The sequence below is a fragment of the Vanellus vanellus genome (assembly GCF_965231255.1).
Source record: "Vanellus vanellus genome assembly, chromosome: 1".
Taxonomy (NCBI): Eukaryota; Metazoa; Chordata; class Aves; order Charadriiformes; family Charadriidae; genus Vanellus; species Vanellus vanellus.
Genome location: NC_138905.1, coordinates 164,138,998 through 164,160,670, shown reverse-complemented (window position 1 = coordinate 164,160,670; position 21,673 = coordinate 164,138,998). Strand labels below are relative to the sequence as shown.

The window sequence follows — 21,673 nt, the reverse complement described above, 5'->3', positions numbered from 1 at the left end:
GCATAGCTTCTGACATTGTGCTTTGAGGTCATTGAAGCATGTAGAGGAGTGTTAGGTTTGCCTTAGACCTGTATTAAGTTCAGCTGAAGGGATTTTTAATACTTTGCTCTTCTTTCTTGGAAATCTGGCATACTTCGTGCAAGCAGTTCTTCCGAGTTGTCACCCACAAGCTTACTGCTCCACAGGAAAAGGAGAAATAACTGAAATGTGATTTGTTGTTGATAGTGATGTGACAGTCCTCTGATCACAGGGTGAAAAGGGGGAGGGAATAATTGGGAAGTAAGCCAAAATGAAAGTATCAAACTGCATCACATTTCCATCTTTTTTTCTGGGAGCTGAATGAACAGACTTATTTTTGCTTTAGTTAACATTACTGAATAAAACATCATAGCAATACACTAACTACTTACTAAGAGCTTCCGAGTGTGTTATTTTCATCATACTGTAGCACACAATCACTTGATGGCTTTAGTTTGAATGATAGAGTGAAAAGTTTCCCTTTCTTTGTTAACTGGACAGTTTGTACTACCTAAAATTATCTAGGATATTTCACTCAAATGGTCTTTATTACTATCAGATGTCTGTATGATTGTAACATTGCATTTCATATTCTACTGATGTTTTGCTCCAAATAAATAATGAGAAACATACTGTATGTCTGAGTGCACTGTTATTGTGAGAAGTGTAAATGGAAGCATAAAGCTTGTCCATAGCAAAAGCTCTTAATTTTTGAGAGGAAAATGCTGAGAAATGAGAGAGACATTGAGCAAGTCAGCTGGAACTGAAGAGTTCAGAACTTCGGGGAGTTTTGTAGTCTTGGAACTTAAAATTTGCTTCTACTACAAGCTCCAGATTTGGGGCAGAAATAGGATGCATAGCACAAGGGGTTTATAGGCAGAGTTTCTGTTCTAACCAGAAGAAAAGCTTTTTGAGACTGATATTAGGAATAAGCATACAAAGAAGAAAACTCTTTGATCACATTCCTCTCCTCTTGCTGAAAGACAGTGTAGGGGATAAAGGAGAATTTTCAGGTCTAAGTACAACTTGATTTTTGCCAGAGTAAAATGAAACAACTGTGTAAGGTTCAAAAAGACTTAAAATGAAGAATTTAAGACAGAGTTGGGACCTGCGTGTGCTTTTCATGTTGCATTTAGGATGTTTCCTTTCATATACTGAAGTGTTGGAACCAGGGAAAATTTTGTTACAGGAGTTCTGAGGGCTGATGTTGAATTGCATTAGAGACTTAAGCACAAAATATGAGTGTTTGAAGAACTTTCTGATGAGAAAAAGGTAAGAGGCCGCTTTAAGATAAAGGAGGAAAGAAAAAGTACTGAATGACTTTGAGGAGTTGGTAAATCTAGTCAACATTTCAGTGTATAAAATGCAAGGAAGTGCAAGTTTTGATTTTTAAAACAACAAAAAAAAAAATCAAGTCCTGATGATCTGTCCCTTTGGAAATGTTGGAAGTCATTCTGATCAGCAACAAGTGTCTTATTCAACTATGCTGATCGTACAAATGGGTTTCTGGCTTTGGAAGGGAATGGCTGAGATTCTTCTTGGCCTGTATTTTTCTTCCTGGGTGGTAGCAGAGTCGCCTGTGAGATTTTGGGGGTTTTGTATTTTCTTTGAAAATACAAAACTGCCTCAACAAATGAAGGCAAGTACAATGTAATCCTTTATGTTTGCTCAGAGAGGGGTTTGAGAAATGAGAGACTTTGTCTACAAAACTTTAGACCTGTTTAAAACCATTTATGAAGCAAAGTGCATAAATTCCTAGCTTATCCCAGTTGAGCCTTTCCCCCATCTGTAGCATATTAACTTCCTGCTGTCGTCGCTCTTTCGGAGGAAAATGTGAGAAACGCAGCTTTACGGTATTCTGTGACACGTTGCATTTGTTTCTGTCATGAATTTATAAATACATATTGTGCTTTAAGTGAGATTGTGCCATGTGTATAAACTTTCTACTGATGCTGAGGCATCCAGTGTGTAATAACTGTCTGCAGAGATATGAATTAACTAGGCTACAATTCAGAGGTCCATGACTTCCAGCAGTTGATTGGGGGTGGGAGGGGACAATGACTATTGTGAATGATCAGGCCTGGTGGGGGGAGGAATTAGTTTTCTCTCACTTTGGACAACTTGTACTGAAGCTAAAAATGTCTATCTTTTTTTCTGAAGTTTGGAGTTAGAAACCTTTCCTGTGGAATTTAAAACTAATTTTGCTTTATTTGCAGCTTTAGTCAGTTCTCCATGATATGATTATTAATGGGACAAAAAAAGATCCTTGAATAAACATTTCAGTGTCTTTCCTTGTTAATGTTTGCAGCTCAAATCCAATCCTAGCAGTAATGAGGAAAAAGAAGCCCAGACTCAGCTGACAAAATCTGATGAGCTACAGCGCCTGCATTCACAAGCATTATCTGCCTACCAGCGAGAGGATTACGTAGCTGCTATTTCTCTTCTTGATGAAATCTTGGCAGTAAGTGTTAAGTAAAATGGTACTGTGAAAGGGAAGTAAGAGCTCCTGACATCTGTGTATTTTTGTTTAATAACTTCTTCACTGATATGAAAACACTTGGTGTAATTGGCTCGGTTTTGCTGAGCACCATGAGTCCATAATGAAGTTGGAGAGTGGAGAGTGCAGAGCACTACCTGCATAAAAATCAATATAATAGCTTGTACTTTAGGTTAAAGATACAACTTCAGCCAAACTTCTGTTACTGATAACTTTCTTGATTATACTTTCCCGTTTTTCCACAGTTCTTGGGGAAGCCGGGAAAAAAAGTTGTTCTTAGACCAATGAAGTTTTGCCAAATACAGGAGACGTAGGGTTTTAATTTAGGTTTTTCATTGCCTATATGCAGGCAATTTTTGTCTTGAGAAAATGAAGTAAGAAAAGATCAGAAAAAATCACAAAGTTAAAAATGTACATAGCTATTTGGATTTTCAGTTTGTTCCTTAGATATCTGTATTTCTTGAATCTTAATCAGAATAGGTAGTCTGATAGTATAAGCGTAAATAACTCAGTTGTGGGCATTTTGTGTGTCATATAGAAGTATCTATTAAAAGACAGTTAACTGCTATGACTCTTCACATACAAATTAACACTGTTAATTCATAAAATGTTAACATTCTAGCTTTCGGTGAAGAAACTGCCACAAGATGGGGAGTTTGTTTATGGGGAGGGAATGTGGAAAAGCAGAAAACCCTTGTTATCAAAAATGATGGTTTACAAACAAATGATAAGACCCAGAATAAATTCTCTAAAATGAATTATGATAGGTAGTTCCTCTTAAGTAGTTATTCTTGCCATACTGTCACACTATTACTTCTGTATATATCTTTAAAATCCAGATACTAAGGTCAAATCTTGCATAGCTTAATCTTACCCATAGGCTTCTTTCTAGAGGACAACTGACAGCTTGGTCCTTGCTGTTCATTACCCCTGTTCTTCTGGGAAGATATAGTAATTTATGATTCCGATATCCTTCCCTGGAGGCTCAACAGACTGTCCCGGTTTAAGCAGTGCCAGTAGATTTAATTCATCTCCCTGCATGAGCTCATTGAATCATTTAGAAATTTTTCAGGCCTTTGTTTTCTCTTTGGGCAGGTGCATCACAGCATCCACCAGGAAGCAGAGATGCTAATTTCATGCACTCTGCATGCAGCTTGAACCTTATGCTGTTACAGTTGGCAAAATGAAATTAAATGGGATTTTTCTGTTGTTGGGGAGGAAAAGTAGTGAAGTGTTATGGACCAAAAACAAGCTTTAATTTTGATTTCTCAAGGTTTGTGTTTGGGATGCAGAGCTACGGGAACTTCGAGCTGAGTGTTATATAAAGGAAGGGGAACCAAGCAAAGCCATTAGTGACTTGAAAGCTGCTGCCAAATTAAAGAATGATAACACTGAAGCCTTCTATAAAATCAGCAGAATATATTATCAGCTGGGGGACCATGAATTATCACTCAGGTAATTTTACTGTTTGGTGTAATCATTATAACTGAGACAGAAAATGGGATGATATAGGTCATGATAAACCAGGAAGTATCTATGTTGTCTGTTTTTTTTTTTTTTTTTGGATGGAGTAGCAATTCTGGTCTGTATCTGATAAAGGAAGGTCCTTTCCAGAAGCTAAAAGCCAGCAGTGAAGGCACCATGTTTATTCTTTTAAGACCAGCCGTCAATGGTTCCTAGCGTCTTGTTTACTTAAATAGAAGCCATAGTGCAGGTCTGTCAGAGTTGCTTACGTTTACTGTCTTTATTGTAGTTCTCCATCCTAGAAGAAAGTACTTCTCTAAACTTGCTTTGGTGGAGCCTTTTTTTAACCTTGAACTTCCATTCAAGTTAAGTTTACAATGCAAACAAAAAATGTATACATTAAGTCTTAGGGCTAGATTTTTGTTTTCAAGAATGGAAACAAAAAGTTACAAGCTTAAGAATAAATAAAAAGTACAAGAGCATCCAAGTATGAGGAGCTGGGGATCCACAGCTGTCAATCTTTCGTTCTTGCCGACAGTGTCCAGTATTTTGGATTGTTTTTTGATAACGTCCTACCCATTTATTCATATCCAGTTAATTCTAGGGGTGTATAGGAATAACACCCTAGTCGGTCTTACAGTTAACTGCCCTGGCTCAATCCAGATTTTTAACTTCATACTCTGCTCATCTGGACAGGTGGTATAATCCTTCTTTTTACACACAAGTGGTTTCTATGCAGCTCATCATCTCAGATGTGCTTCCTGCATCTCCAGGCTCCTCCTAATATGGTTTCTGCCACAGAATCTGTTCAATAAGAGGTGAAGGGGACTGAAAAAGCCTGGGTTTCTCTTCTTGGCAGTGTATGACAAAGGCTGGTGGATGGAAACTGCATTTGATTGTAACTGCAAAAATTCGTTTTATAGCTGGGCAAAAGTAAATGCCAAATAACTAACTAGTTTGCTTTAGGGATCCCCTTTCCAGAGTATACTTAACTTCTGGAGCTCATAGATCACTTCTGTGGTGACTTTTGGTAGCTGACCATCACTTAGCCTAGTGATTTCAAGAATAGGTGATGTTTTTTTTTCTCTGAAATCCATACATGGACACCCTGTTAATAACCAAATGTTAAGATTTTAAGTACAATTGAGAGCTGTTGAAGAACAGAATGGTATCTGAATGAAGGTATAAGCCTTTTTTCTTTATTTTTCTCTGATTCTATTTTTTTTCCATTATAAGATATACTAAAAAAGAGTTTATAGCTCTTGAGCTTGCTGGGTGATTAATCTTGTCCTTCCCTTAGTTTCTTCCTCTTACCTTTACAGGCTTAATGATTTTCAAATAATATTTTTGTCTGTGCTTAGGAACAAAATAAGGTTTTTGTGGTCTCTTTCTGAAAATAACACCTTGGTTGTACTATGATGATTTTGAATGATACAAAACTTTTATTCCTTCGTATGGCTGTAATTTGGAATGTTTTGTTTGTTTTTTTTTTTTTTAAAGACACTTGACTATTTTAAGAGGTATCTCCCATAATCAGAGTCTGATTAAACAATCTTCACAGTGAAAAGTCAGGCACAGGCTTGGCTGATATTCCATCAAGAGGAGGTTTGAGTCTTAGCTGAACTTTGTCTGTTTCAGGCATCATAACGTATACTTTAACACAGGTATTTTGTAACAGAGCTGAGTTAAATATATAGAAAAATTACAATTGTATCTGATAACTGTTGAATCTAACTTCTTTCCCAGGGTATGTTTTTCTTCTGCTGTTTAGTCAGTTACTAATGTAGCACTTCTGAATCTTTGCATATTTGGCAAAGCACAATAACTGAAACCAAAAGCAGACAAGTATCCCTGGATGTTCTGGAGAACTTTTTTGTCTCACTTTAAATTTGGGGTTGGATGAAGGGAGAGATCGTGTAAAGAAGTCAACTGTTTTTCTGGACAGCTTATGGATGCTGCATTGCATCTCTATGTGAAATTTCATAATGTGTGGTGATATATTTGTTTTGGGTTTGGTTTTTTGTTTTGTTTTTTTTTTTTTGTTTTGTTTGTTTGCTTGTTTTTTTTCTCCCTTGCCCTACTTCCCTGTGAAAAGCGAAGTCCGGGAGTGTCTGAAGCTGGACCAAGACCATAAGCAATGCTTCTCTCTCTATAAGCAAGTAAAGAAACTCAATAAGCAGATCGAGTCAGCAGAGGAATTTATCAGAGAAGGCAGGTAAGTATTCACTGCTATATTTAAAAAAAAAAAAAAAATCACTACTGAGGCACTTATTCCTGGTTGAGGAGTTAAGTGATGCCTTTTGCATCTGTCAGTTGAAGTGGATAACTGAGCACAGCTCTCAAATTACAATTAAAATAAATATTGACTCACATACTGACTATCCTGTTCTGATTCCTTTTGATGCCACCGTCTTCTCTTTGCATACTTAACTTACTTGTGGAGCAGGTAGTAAGACCAAGATAAGGATAATATTGTCAGCTCTCACATATTACTCAGCACTGGTGAGGCCACATCTGGAATGCTGGGCTCCTCAGTACAAGAGATGAAGCTACTGGGAGAGAAAGTCCAGCAAAGTGCCGCTAAGATGATGGAGAGACTGGAGCATGTCTCTCTTGTGAGGAGTGGCCGAGATAGCTGGGACTGTTCCCCCTGAGCCTTCGCCTGCTACAGGATGATCTCATCGATGTATATAAACACTAGATGCAAAGAGGGTGGAGCCAGGCTCCTTTCAGTGGTGCCCAGTGACAGGACCAGGGCCAATGGGCACAAACTGAAACAGGAAATACCATTTGAACATAAGGAAATGCTTCCCATCATCCTCTCATTTCCACTAGAGCAGGTTGCCCAGGGAGATTGTAGAGTCTTCCCACTTTGGAGATATTAAAAATCCATCTGGACATGGTCCTGGACAACCTGCTCTAGTGGCCCTGCTTGAGCGGGGGGGTTGGACCAGATGACCTCCAGAAGTCACTACCAACCTTGGCTATTCTGCGATTAGAGGACCACATCTCTAGACTAAAACCACATAGTAACTCTGCAGTGCCTTGATAGCAAAAGTGGATTTGACTGATGGGCTTCTTTTATGCACCCTGTTAAATGATAGACAATGCCTCTGTATTCTTCTACTTCTTGGTTTATTTCAGTTTTACATGTTCCCAAAGCACACGAAATCTAACTGTAAGGACCCCTAACAAATGCTCAAACATTGTCAAGGTGGTTGTTTTAAATGAAGTACATCAGGAATGTGAATCAGCACAACTGAAGACAGTTCTATTAAGTCAGCAGTCCATTTGGATTCTTTTTTTTTTTTTTTTTCCTTTAGTCTTCTATTTAATCCAGTATCAGTGCATTTTCAGGAAGTCTTCTGAGAGCTTGAATTTCTCCTAGCTTGTAGCAACCCATGGGTTCAATCACATGCTTGCATTTTTAGGTGAATGTTCTAATCCATTTCTTCCTCAAACCATGGAACTTTAGCATCTTTGAAACCTTCACAGCAAAAATACATTTTACTGTGTGACTTACAGAGAAGGAAAGGAGAAGGCTGCCTGATTCAATCTGGAATAAATATCTCTTTTCTGTAACAAGAAATGCAAATAGTACAGTGCTCACAGCAAGACTCCAGACTTGTTCCATCTCGGGTATCAGAGAGGGAGATGCTTTTTTCCAAATGCAGAGTGCTGTGTTGACATGAGGCAAATCTAGAGACTGTTGTCTCTACACATTGAGGCATGGGAGTCATTATCTTCTGCAAAAGCCTGCAAGGCATAGTGCCTACTCTTCTGTCTCATAGCACAGAAAAGGGAATGGGGATGCAATTCTTGAAGTGGCTGAAAGTTTTCTTCGTACTGTTGTCTCACACCACACGTTTAAGACTATTAAAGTTAAGGTACATAGCTAGAAGTCTGTGAAAATCTGAATTAAAAAATTTGTAAATAAATCACAACACCCTGAAATAGTTATTGCATTTCATGATATTATGCTTATCTTTCATTTAAACAGGTATGAAGATGCAATCAATAAATACGATTCTGTAATGAAAACTGAGCCGGAAGTCCCAATTTATGCTACTCGTGCCAAAGAAAGGATCTGCCACTGTTTATCAAAGGTAATTCTGCTCCTTTATCCCTCTGTAAATTTCTTTAAAACAAACAAAAAAAAACCCCAACTACATGAGTTTTGTGTTATGTTCTCTCTAGAATCAGCAGGCTACAGAAGCCATAAAAGTTTGTACAGAAGTTCTGCAACTGGAACCGACCAATGTGAATGCCCTGAAAGACAGAGCAGAAGCTTATTTGCTGGAAGATTTGTATGAAGAAGGTACAGTTGTATGTGCAAACTGCATACTTTTTTTTTTGTGGGCATTTAAAATGCAGTTACTGTTTCAAAAAATTTTAATATGCACTTTGATTCTACACTATGTTGTTATCCCCAATCAGCACTGGTAGTTGCAGATTTACAAAAATATCTGCTGGTAATTTTGTTTTGATTAGTGTAAGTGAAATGTACTTGTTTTATCTACAGCAGAGTTGCCTTTACAACAGTGGGCTATGTTCAGGTTGTTTTGTGAGACCGTACAGCTTACCAAACTTAAACACATTTTATATAACCAGCAATGTCCAGACAATTGCATTTAGAGATAAAAGGTAATTATAGTTAGTGATGTAAATCCATTTTAGGAACTCCATTGTAGTGTCTTTCGGTGGCAGCGTGCAATAATACTGTTCTATCCCCTAGTGTGTGTTGAGGGCAGAGGAAGGTAACAGCCATTACTTCACCTCCATGGATCTCTGTAGTGCTGCTAAGAACAGTAAACTCATTCTACTCCTGAGGCCACGTTTTTCATAAGTGGTTTCCATAAAATGCACACTTGTTACATGTGCCCCTCCACAGCCTTGGACAGCAGGGTCTGAGTAATGGGTGTCTCTGAAGATACCATTATGTTGTTACCTACTTTCTTCAAGACTGTGAAGTGCTAATGTGCTATAAAAAAAAAATCTTCAAAACTTAATTTAGTGAATTTCATTTCCACAAGAAACCAGGCTTAAGAAGGACATTTGGACAATCTGTCTGTTCCAACCCCTGTGCTCAGTCATGCAGCAGTATTTAAAGTACTGGGCTGTTTCAGTCAAATGTGATGAGGGAGAGGGCTTGTAGACTTTAAATCTGCAGTATACTAGTTCCATTAATTTTAGTACTCATAGAACAATTTTCCTTTTCTGTATTCTGGTACTGGATCTTTCACTTTACAACTGAACAAAAAAAATCTTTTCTACTTAAACATTCATGAAGGCAGCTGTTCTCATTAATAGCACGCTCAGATTTTTTTGTCTTTTTGAGAAATTAATCACTGAGAGATGAACTTCAGGAGGTGAGCAATATCACTTCAAAAATGAGATACCTATTTTGTTCTTTTTTTAGTCCTCCTTGACTCAAATTAAAACGCTGTATAAAGAGGACTGGTGTGGTTTCAGTCAGTCCTCTTCATCAGCCCTGCATACTTTATTTCTGAAGTGACCTAGTCCTAGACCCTCTTTGCTGAGGCTGGCTAAGCCTTTTTCCTCCTTATAAGAAAAAGGGGGGAAAGACAACAGCATTTTGAAGAACTATGATGACCTTTGTAGAAAGGGATTTCTTAAAAAACAAACACACACACACACACACACACACACACACACACACACACACACACACAAAAAAAACCAAACAAGCCCACAACCAACCAAACCCAAAGTGTGAGGGGGGGGAAAAGTCTGTTTCTCTTAGGGTAATGTTTTTCCATCTTTTGATTGTTAAGAACTGCAGTGTCAACCTGAAAGTGAGAAGATTTTGCAGTGATAAGGCCCCCTTTGGGCATTTCCCCATCTTTTTCTGTACTTAAGTACAATGGAAGTAAGCTCAATCAGTGTTGGGAAAAGTAGATTTACAAATGAACAAAAAACCCCACCCTACTTCCCTAAAGTAAAGGCACAGAATACAAATCTACATAGACTATGGATTATATGAGATGTTTTGATTTAAGAGGAAGGAGTATCAGCAAAAGGAGAACCCAAATAAAATTTAAGATTTTTTTTTTCCCCCTCAAGGCGTATGAATCTTCAGCTTAGAGGAGGGTACAGAGAGGGGCAGGCCAGACAAGCCCTGCTGTGAGTCCTCTTATATGTACCTTTTGCTTCTTACTATTGGACAAAATTGATCCGTTTGTTTTGATGAATCTCAATTTGGATTTTTCTAACATTATCTTCTATTAAATTGTCATCTATTTCTGGTTCTCCTGGGGTGAGGGAATCTGGCAACTCTTGCAAATTAGAGGAAAAAAAGTTTTGTTAACAAGGTAATGCACGGAGCCAACTTGGTCTTGTCTTGCAGCAAATGGCTTCCTATTATGGGAAAAAAAAAAAGGAAACACAGAGAGGACTGGTGTCTGGGAGAGCTTATTTTCTGGGTTGGAGCCTGATGGGCTTGTCCTAGCCTGGTTCTGAGTGGACAGCCATGCTCCAAATCCCTATTGTTTAGCATATCCCCTGCCTTCCTCCTGCCCTTGATAGTAGTGAGGTGGTTGTAGTTATGCTCTGCCTTCTTTAGAGTGTCCATAAACAGTATTATAGTCCATTAATGTTAGTCTGCCTGAAGGTGTCTTCACTTACCCTTCAGTTTTAACTGCTCTAAAATGATGGCTGATTCCTCTCTGCTGTAGAGAACAGTAGAGCAATTAAAATCACAGTCTCGTATTTAAAGGGGCAAACTGATTGTCATTATTCCCTCAAGAAAATTTGAAGCTGGAGGCACCTATTTTCTTGTTTAAAGACAGGACATTTCTAAGTACTTGTAATTCAGAACTGGAAAGTGACTACTGTTAAATGTTTAGGACGCACTTCAGTATGTATAGCTGAGCTCTGATTCCCATCAAATGGTTTTGATGGCTATGTAATCACATGGGATCCAGGGCTTGTCTACGGAGACAGCTGTGTAATGGCTCCCTTTCTGGCTTACCTCATAAATACAGGTGTCTGTCTGCTTAAAGTATGCAGCACAAGTTTTGTCAAAGAAAGAAGAAAAACCCAACCAACCACCACCTTCCTGTTTCAACATTGGTCAGGACATCCTTTTTTTTGAGTTTGTTTTTTTTTTTTTTTTTCTCCTCCCCACCCTACTACTGTAGAGGAAACAGTCCCTATTTCACTAAGAGCATAACTGGTTCATTTATTCTTCTAACAGAGTTGGCATGGACATAAGTTGTCTGTGGTTACTCTTGTTTGATAGGAAATTAATTCTGCATATAGAATAATGGCCAAACTTGGTCACTCAGTTTTAAAGATGCAGGCAAGATAGGAAAGGCAGCTAGGGTGTTTAGAGATACAGTGCGATTACTATTTGAGAGATTGTGAAGACTCTTGTTTTGAAAGAAGGGAGTTAATTTGACTAAAGTATTTAAATTGACAGTGCTACTGGAAACTGGTTATTTCTTTCATGTTGTGGGACAGGATGAAAGGAAGAAGGATGCTTTCTGAAATAGCAGGCCAGTAAGAAGCAGCAGTGATTCTTGTGTTGCTTTGTGAGGTACTACTGCTTTTAGAAATAGTGACTGAAAATAATTGATTAAATAACTCACTCAACATACTGTTAATTAGTAATAAGTCTCCTGGTTTCATAGCAAACTTGTGGTCAGGAAACTGTCATCCTGCTTCCACCTGCATCCAACCCTCACCCCTCACTCAGGTGGGGAGAGTGAATTGCTCTCTGAAAGAGGAAAATTTCTACACTGGAGAGTACAATCAAAATTGAAGTCTCTTCCAAGTGAGAGAAAGTGCACGATGTACTTGCCATCAGATGTGCTGGGTGCATTCCCTCTGCAGTGTGCAACATTAAAAAACAAACCTTTCCACATACTTAATACTTGCAGCCTTTAAGGGAGTCGATTTAAAAAGGAGAAATCTATTACTGTCATTGCAAGTACTTGACCCCTGAGCAGCTTGGTTTCCAGCAGCGGTGTGTGCTGTAGGTGGTGTGGTGCTCAATGAAGTTGAGCAATCTGATCTGCATTTGGCAGGACACTGTGATGGGACCTCCCATTATTATGTGAAGCAGATTAAGTACGCTGGCGCTTAAAATTATTGGAGCAGTAAAGCAGCATAATGAAATCCCTGCATTTTCATTGCTTTTATCAGTTTTGACAGCATATATTTGGCACACACATTAATGCTCCCATTCGTTGGGTTTTTTAATAACTGGACAAATTACTAAAAATATCAGCAGAAGCCAAAATGCTTTGTTTAAGCAGCAAATGACAGTGTCCAGTGATGTGAAAACGAATAGAAATTTTTTTTTGTTTGTAATGGTGTATGAAATTGTTGGGGCACTGGAAGTACTTTTTGGAATCTTTTTTTTTCAATAGCCAAAACAAGATTGCAGTGATATCAGATGTCTGGGTAATACAAATTCATTAGCACTTCCTGCTGTCTTGCTCAGAAACAGTGGAAAAACAAATGTAACACCTGCTGAGAAATAGCATCTGCTTGGAAATAATCTGATGCAAGTACTTTGTCTAACTCAAGAAACCTAGGAGACTTGGATCTGCAAATGAGACTTTGAGGATTATAACAGTGAAAGAAGAGCCATCTCATTAAAGACTTCAACAGTTGCTTCTCTTGATAAGTCTTGATATCAAAGAATATTTAAACTTGGTGTCTTAAGCATTCAGTTACCACTTTACAATAATAATATAGTTCACTTTGGAAAAAAAAAAAAGTGTAGACCTGGAATTTCTTAAAAATTCATGAATAAGTTACAGTATCTCTTGCTTTCATTCCTGAGAAGTGCAGCTCTTGAAATAAAAGCGAGACCATGCCTTTGGGAAAAAAAAAAACAAACCCAAAACAAACAAAAAAAAAAAAACCCACAACCTTAAAATATAACTGTGTGCATATTATGTAGAGGCATAAAAAGTGAGTATTTGTCTTTCACTAACAGTATGAATTTACTGGTAATCTGAAATCCATCATTTGTCATTAAAGAGAAGAGGTTTTGTATTGTGTTGATTGAGTGTAGACTGAGCCAGAAGTATTACTTTAAAGATCTATGTAATGCATCCTTCAGTTGAGAAGCAATGTGGGACTAAGATTTTGCAGGGGGCTCTTCAGATACTAGTTGCTGAAACTCGCTGCTTGATTTCAGTCCTACACGCTTGTTATGTTCATCCACGAGACTGCTGTAACATCCAAAGTGTGCTCTGACCTGCCAGTACTAACCTTCTTTCTCCTTCCTTTCCAAAAAGTGTCACAAACATAAAGAAAGAAAATTACCAAATTCATATGTGAAAATGAATCTTCTCTACTCTAAGGTTTTCTAATTTGAAAGAAAAAAAAAAAAAAAAAAACCATGACAAGTTGAAATAAAAGTTTTACTGTTTAGATGTGGTAATAGCAAAACTTCAATTTTGGTGAGTGGTTGAGTTCTTTAAATTGAAGTTTGTAAATATTTGTGTAATCTTTTTTCATTTACTTTTTTATGACAGCTATTAAAGACTATGAGACTGCTCAAGCCAATAGTGAAAATGACCAGCAGATTCGGGAGGGTCTGGAACGTGCCCAGAGGATGCTGAAGCAATCGCAGAAGAGGGATTACTATAAAATCTTAGGAGTAAAAAGGTGAGATATTAATATCTGAGATGATGATGTGAAAGTTGGTTATTAAACCAGTACATCTAGGGCTGATCACTTAAATTCGTTCTGCAGAGTGTTAGTTTTTGTTGCTGTATCTTGCTACCTTTGCTTTCCTACTGTACACTAGTTTAGCAGTGCTCAGCTTTTAAGTAGCATTTGTTTACAATTCCTTTAGAAAGAATGAAAAAAAACAACATTGGGAAGGAAGGAAATAAATCCCTTGGCAAGAAAGTCTCAGTATAGATGGTCAAGAGTCAGGTGAATGAATTGAGGAAGAAATGAAGACTGGAAAGAATTACTGAAAGCAACAAAAAAAATAGAATTGTGGCAGATAGTATGATAGACTGGAAGAGTTTGAAAGGACTAATTGAAAGGTATCTAAAATACTTCTGAGTATAACTTTGAGAAACTAACAACTTCTCTTTCTAATGAGGACCAAACAGATGTCCAGCTCTGAACTAGTATTGGTCATTCTTCCAATCATGAACTAATTTGATCTCTACTCTTTGTGCTTTTTGTTACTCACCTGATGGTAAATTCTTCAGACTGGGAACTGTATTCTGCATAGCAGCTGGCAGTAGCATCTTTCCAAAGCAAGTAAATGTGTGATGAAGGAAAGAGTGAGTAATCTTTGAAGTTGCAACCTGCTTCCTTTGTTTTTTATGTAAAGAATCTTCAGTGCCACCTGCAGAAGGTTAACTCACTCATAATTTTCCTGATGCCCTTAATTACTGTCTTCAGTGTTTAAAATAAACCTGTAGATTCACTAGGGTGGCATATGAACAATTAGAAAACTTTGTTACCTGTAATTTTATCCATCTAGAAATGCTCGAAAGCAAGAAATCATAAAAGCGTACAGAAAGCTGGCATCCCAGTGGCACCCTGATAACTTCCAGAGTGAGGAAGAAAAGAAGAAAGCAGAGAAAAAATTCATTGATATAGCAGCTGCTAAAGAAGTCCTCACTGACCCAGGTAATGACTGTTCTTATCCAGTTACTTCTTATTTTTAATTACTTTTAAATTACTACTTTTACAGTAATGTAAAAGTGGAGCAAGTGTAAGTCATAACAAGCATTACAGCTTCCCTTTCTCCCCTTACCCATCTTGAGAAAGCAGCGCACTAATATTTGCATCCAATCTGTTGCATGAAGGCAGATGTAAACCTGAAATGATTTGTTTCAGAGGCTTTTATTTAAAGTCAAATGAAAATTATTATTTCAAAGGTCTCTTTTGGGCATATCACCTTGCAGAGATTTCCAGGATTGATTAACTCTGGAGATACTTAGTTTAAGGATGTGGATGTCTCCTTCTGCATATAGTTCTATTGCAAACTACACACAGATTAACAGCACCTGAAGTACTCCAGAGAAGCCCTCAAAATTGGCCCTGGTATGTGTATCAAAGCCTAGATGCATTGTGCAAACAGGTGCTGTGCAAACAGAGCATTTCCCTGGGGAGGGGGGACAGTGTTGTCTTTCCTGTCAGCCTGAGGGAGAGGATGGTCTGTGGCCCTGCTCCTGGGGCTGGCCCAGTCCCTAGGAGCCCCGTCAGGTCTGACTGTCTGCTGGTCAGCTCTGGGGAAGATGAAAGAAGTGAAGAATGCAGTCACTCTCCTGGAGACCCTGTGGTATGGTGACTACAAGATATGATGCCTGTCTTGCCAAGTGATGAACAGAAGGAGTTGGACCATTTAGTTTTAAACTGTTCCTGTATGGTCACTGGAAAGAGAAGCACGTAGAAGGTGAAGTATATCAGAGGCTCCCGTTTTTATCTTCGACTGTTCAGGATCATCTAAGTGATAATTAGGCAGATGGGCTCAGACTTTCTTGGGGGAAGGAGGGATCTGAGAGTGGTGAACTGCATTACAAACACTTCTAGTCAGAAAACCTTCTGTGTTAATGTGATCTTTGTTCATAATTATGAACACAAATTAGGAAATTTATATACTGGAAGTGTTTGAGATGCTATTTGCCCTGTCAGCATCTCCAGGACATGTTCATCTGCTTTCTCCTTGCCACTGTTTCTTATGTCATGTTTACCATTCCTGTCAAACCAACTGGGCAAGAAGAGCAATGCTGGTTGTATTTGGCTTTTGTAACACCATCTGTATTGCTTTCTGTCTTACTGCAATGACATTCTCTCCTTTCCTACAGATATTTTTCCCAGGTCACTTTCTTCCTCTAGTGACCATGTTGGTTAAGTAAAGAAAAACTATAAAGCCTGTGGACCTCTGAATCTGAGCTTTGATATGGAAGCTTACTATCACAGGGCTGTGGTGTACTTTGAGGCCATCTTCCACATTCCTCCCCCAGCCAGTCTCATGATTCCCCTGAACTAATTCCTTTGCTTCGTTTCTCTGCCTTGGTAAAATGGGTGTCCTGGAAAAGTGCTGGGTGATCAAAAACCTTGTGGTGCTTGCAGGCTGCTTGAAGGTGGTATGTGGGTTTAAATAACAGAGTAGTGGTGTAGCCTGTGACTTGTCTGTGAGTCTTTCAACTTTGTTAACCACTGGACACTTAAAAAACATGTGTTCTGCCTCCCAACTACTGTCTCCTAGACAGCACTCTGCCTGAATGGTATGTGGAAAAGATGGAGAAAGTTTGGGGCTCTGTGTGCTGGCTTTTATGTTCTTGCTGAACGATCAATACTGGAAATACTGGTTGGGAAGAATTGGCAGGATACAGCATGGTCTGTACTTGGACCATCCTGAGTGAGCGCAGCTATGAGAGAATAGCTCCAACAAACTCATCAAGGACAAAGTGTCCTGATTATCTGTGGGACACAGTTGATCAAAGTGCAACTGGCCTGTGAGAAACACGCTCGCTGTATTGAATTTTAGTCCGGGGCAAATTCAGTGGAGCAAAGAATATTCATTGCAGTGCTGGGAGTTTCACAGGGGATTTCTCCTCCTGTGTCTCATTTTTCCCTTTACAAACGCTTGTTTTTATTTTGTATTCCTTGTAATTATTCATGTTTCTTCTTGGAACATAGTTTGCATAATCAATGAGTTTTTGGAACATGACCCACCCCCAAATACATAATCAATCACTTCTTGGAATGCAACATGCCCCCCTCCCAGGCGCTATGCTTCCTCAGGGGTCTTCCTGATAGTCATCGGAGGGAGGGCCAAAGTCTTTATCAACATGTCCTTCTTGTGGCTTCTTCATTCTTTACACTTCCGTGGTTATCTTAGCTAACGACACCACCCTTTGTTTTGCAATGGTTTGGTACTTCCAGCTGTTGGTTTCACCTGATACCCTGTCTAACACTATCCCCTATCCCAACTGCATAGCAAGCACATAACTGTCTTTAGCTGAAGCCATAGCGAACACACATCCATTTTAGCTGAAGCAAAATTCTTTTGCTAAATTACTTATTACAGGCCTGTCCCTGTTGAAATTCATACCTGTCTTACTTGTTTTAAACTAAATGACTTCTTTGGACATTTTTGTCCAGCATTTTCATGGAGTTAAGTCTCTTCCCTGCTGGTCTCCTGGACAGGTTTGAAAAAGTAATTGGGTTCTAGAGATGGTGCCAATACACGTGACAATTGCAGCTCTCTGGCCTGGGGGGGTTCTGAATTGGTTGTTGGTCATCGAAGGTGCTTGGTGTTACTGCCCTAACTACTGTGCCGTGATTCCACCTTGCTTTTGTTTCCTGCAGAAATGAGGCGGAAGTTTGACGCGGGAGAGGACCCACTGGATGCAGAGAGTCAGCAGGGTGGGGGCAACCCTTTTCACAGGAACTGGAACACGTGGCAAGGATTCAACCCCTTTGGATCTGGAGGAGGACCATTTACGTTCAAATTTCACTTCAGTTAGAGCCAAGACTGTTTCTGCTGGCTGCTGCTGGTTTTTTACTTAATTCGGTGAAAAATAAAAAGTCTCTCAGTTCAAGACCCAAAATCTTAATTTCTAATGTTGTCCTTAACCCAGAGTCTTACTGCACTGGGTGAAAGCTCCTTCTTTCTTTTAGTATTCGGAGAGTTTGCTTTGTGGTGAACTTGACAAGCTTGTACTGGTTGGGGGGGTTTGTTACTGCCCACGCATTTGTTGTGGATATGCAGGACGTGCTTATTCCTGTGGATGGAAAAACAGGAAGAGGCTACTTAGGACAACACTTAACCATAAACTTAGGACTCAAGTATATGCTTAAAGGTAAAAATGCATGTAAATATTTTTCTGAATCGGGGCCTAATAAATGTGGAAAGGGTAGTTACAATAGTCGTTACAGTAACAAATCGTTAGTCGTTGTGCTCAGCAGAATGATCCATCTCAGTATTGTTCGAAGGAAACCCTGGTGACCACCTGCTGTGTTGGTGCCAGCAGTGCCGTAGGTAGGGTGAAGAGGCTGCCTGCAGAAGGAGTCTGAACAACTGCTCTGAAAGAAGATCACTTGTAACTAATTGTATTTGAAAATGTCTACTCACTTTATTCATTAACCTGAAACGAATTGGGATGATTTCATTGGTGGTAATTGTCAAATATGAAAGTAAAAAAAAAAAAAAAAATACACCAGATGTTTTTTTGAAAGACTCTTTCCGAATGTGATTTGGGATGTTTAGGTATCACTCTTGAGTAGTTTGCACTTTAACAAAATACCTGCTTGAGATTTGAGGAAAAAAAAAAAATTGATGTGATGTTTCCCTGAATATGCAGCAGTTTGTTACTTCTCTGTACATAAACTCAGAACCAACGCGGGTTGTGAGGTGAGTGCACTGCAGACTGTCAGAATAGGGTATGAACTCTCGCCTTCCCCCGTAATACAACTTCATTTCTGCTGGGTGCTGAGGCAACAGTGAGTTAGTACTATGTGAAATTGTTTGAAGTTATCTTATGTTTTGTGTAACAGCCACAGTACTGCAAAACAAACTGCCTGTGTGCAAAAAGAGGGTCTAACTTTCCATTAGCCGAAAGGCTGGTTTAGTTTTTCTGTACAAACGTAGCTAAAATTGGTTTAGTGTATTGATGGAATGGTGTGACTAGAATGTGAGACATTACTGGGCCTGTAGCCACGATGAGCGAGTCGTCTTCTCGTTCTGTATCTGAATAGATTGTAATTACTGATGAGTTTCATCAGCAGTCGTTTTCTTAAAATGTAAGAATTATGGTTCATCAGTGTTTTCTTGATTGGATTTTAACTGGAAAACAATAATCAGTTGATAGGGATCTTCTCTCACTTCAGCTCATGGCACTCGAAAGCATAAGCAGCCGCAGTAAAACAAATGAAATTAGCAAATAAGGCCTTCAATCTGAATGTGGCTTTTTTATTACTGTAATCGGAGTTGCTGTTGAAGCATAACCCTTGTCTCCTGCCTCAAGTACTTTACAAACATAATTGTTCAGGCCGTGTGGCTTTGTAAAATGTTTTTCAACAGCAATTTAAAGGTCAGTGTTCAGCAGAAATTGATCTTCAAGCTGAAGAGTGTACGTGGCGATTTCTAACAGTTCATGGTACAAAACCACCCCAGCAGACTATTAAACTCCAGTGTCAGATATTTTCCAAATTGAATGACTTTCTGGAAGTTTGACTTCTACCTTTGACCTGTCTGAAAGCTTTTTGTTTAAACCCTGTAGAAGATGCTCAGGTGGCTGTTCAGGCCATCGCAGGCTAGTGTGCTTCTTGTGGGACCTCCAGAGCTCAGACGTAGGAACCTGCTGCACAACAAATAACCTGTTACGGAGGGCTAGGGGCTGACGCAGGCAGCTCTCTGCACATGTGCTTTTTGCTGACAGTGAGTAAAAGATGGGTAGGTGGCTTTCGCGTAACAGCAGCTGCTCTTGACTGTCACCAGCCTCTGTCCCTGTGGGGTGAGCCAGACCCAGCTGCTCTACGGGTCACCTGTTGTATGTGTCTGTGTGCCAGCCACTGCTCTGTATAAACACTTTTATATCGCCTTGTTCACTACAGAAGGGGCTGTTTTTAAATTACTATTGAGTGACGGACCAGTGGAAGCAATATGTCGTATTTGTCATGCATAGGAGTGATGTTCAGTTTTGGGAAGTCCCGGCGAAGGCTGCAGCCAGCTATGCTTGTGTGCTGGGGACATGCTCAGGATGATACATCTTCTTTTAAAGGACCACCCTGGCTCAGCCTTTTTGTTCTCATCCCTCTCCCTTCTCTCTTCTAAAAGCTGAGAAAATTGTTTCCTGGTTTTTAATTTTTTTTGTTGTTGTTTTCTAGGGAAGGAATAAGTTGGTCCCTCATAAGTAAATTATTCCCACAAGGCAGTGATGTTAGAGCAGTGCGTCTCTCTCTAAGGCATGAGACCGTTCTGCTGTACGCTGGAAGTGGTCAGGAACAACAAGGATTATGTTTATTTTGACAATGAATGGGAAAGGGAAAATTATATAGTAAGGGGGGGGGGGGGGGAAGGCTTGAATGTAGGCAGTAGAAGGAAGATGATGAATGCATGAATGTTGTTCATGGATCCCTTCTGTGGATAACAGTGGCTTGAAAATAAAACCAAAAATATGACAATGGAGAACGAGGCTTTCTGATATTAAGCAGCTGCTGATGACAAGAAGTGTTTTCACTCCGGGGCTGTTAGGAAGGGAGCAGATACTGGCTTTTAGCCCTAAGGTACTCCTGAAAAGACAGAAAGACAAAGTTGTGTTTAAAAAAAAGACATTTAAGTTTCAAGGATCTCCAGATACGGTGGTGATGCATTTCCCCGTGGGACTGTAGAAAAGGAAGTGCTGGTAACACGCAGAGTGTTAATGGCAAAAGCGATGTACAAGGAAGCTGAATTTGCCTTTTTATTTATTAGTGGGTGTCTGTAGTGCAATAATGTTCAATAACTGAACATTGAAATAAATGTCTTCGGTATTTTGTAAACCCTGAGATGTGCATGAAGCATCCTTACAATAATTGGCCTGTATGTAGATGCAAACTTTCTCTGTTGAATTCTCTCTTTCAGTTTTTATAAACTAGTTTCCAACTTGTTTTAAAATGAAGGGGGGGAGCATATTTTACTTCGTACGTGCTTAATACTGATGTATTAATAAATCAGTATTAAAACAGATTCAAAGTGAATTATAAACTTAAGAGCTCAACTTGTGACATACACAGAAAATGTGTCAGCTTAATTTTTTTTTTTTTTTTTAAAAGAAACAAAGCTTGTTATCGTTTCAGTTTTCAGACCAGTGTTTGGAATAAGAATTAATCTTCTGTTTAGGGCTGTGATTTGTAGGAGCTTTGCTGGAAACTAGCCAGTATAGCATAGCAGGTTAGTTGTATTTAAAAGTGCCTTATTGTAAGGTATTGTTTGTTTGCTCTGTAATACACACACACTTTTATCCATAAAATAATAATAAAAACACATGGGAGGAGAATTTTTTTTTTTTTGCCCTCAGCAAATCTCAAAGTAGCAGTTTAGTGTTTTAAGAAGGATAAGTAAAGCTAGCCAGAGATTTATCAAATGTTTCAAATTATAAAATGTCTTTATATAAAATCATAAATCTAAAAAGCGAGAACTGTTTTTTCTAGAACTGTGGGAATTATTTTATGGTATTTTTCACAATAAAGATATTTATGATGACAAGAAAGCACTGCGGTGTATCTGTCTGCCCTTCTTTCCTCATCCTGCCCTCCAAGCCTGAAGTCAGAGCTGTGCAGAAACGGAGTGGGAGGCTGCCAGAGCACTGTCTTGGGGCCTAAATTAACGTTTCCTGAGCAGATAATGCAGAAGCGGTCAGGCTTTAACAAGTAGGGTACAGAGTGAAGCAGCATTTGGGTGCTTCACACTCAGGTTTCAGAACTTCGTTTTCCTCCTGCGAGGCTGGATCCTGCCTGGGGCTGCAGCCCTCTCTCCCTGTAGCTGTGACAAATTGTCCCAGACTGCTCTCAGTTCTGGGGAGCAGAATGAAGTGGCAGCCAGTCTTTCTGGAGAGCAGCCTGTCCCAGGAATGCCTCTGGCTCCCCGGTTGCTGGTGGCATGAGGGGAGAGAAGGAACACCCTGGGCCCCTTCTCCTGAGGCTGGAACTCACGGCCAGCCAGCAGCTCTGGGGAGAGAAGGTGGGTGGCTGAGGACA

General features: G+C 39.3%; 1 protein-coding gene across 1 annotated transcript in view; it reads left to right on the top strand.

Annotated features, from left to right (window-relative positions):
• The window catches only part of DNAJC3 (DnaJ heat shock protein family (Hsp40) member C3), a 39,300-nt gene extending 18,120 nt beyond the window's left edge, over positions 1-21,180 (top strand). The window contains exons 5-12 of the mRNA XM_082499397.1: positions 2,327-2,479; positions 3,789-3,970; positions 6,075-6,194; positions 7,980-8,085; positions 8,177-8,297; positions 13,492-13,624; positions 14,463-14,611; positions 17,303-21,180. Of these exons, the coding sequence (XP_082355523.1) occupies positions 2,327-2,479; positions 3,789-3,970; positions 6,075-6,194; positions 7,980-8,085; positions 8,177-8,297; positions 13,492-13,624; positions 14,463-14,611; positions 17,303-17,460 (1,122 nt within the window). The 3' untranslated portion in view covers positions 17,461-21,180. The remainder of the gene's footprint in view (positions 1-2,326; positions 2,480-3,788; positions 3,971-6,074; positions 6,195-7,979; positions 8,086-8,176; positions 8,298-13,491; positions 13,625-14,462; positions 14,612-17,302) is intronic.
• Positions 21,181-21,673: the final 493 nt, after the last annotated feature.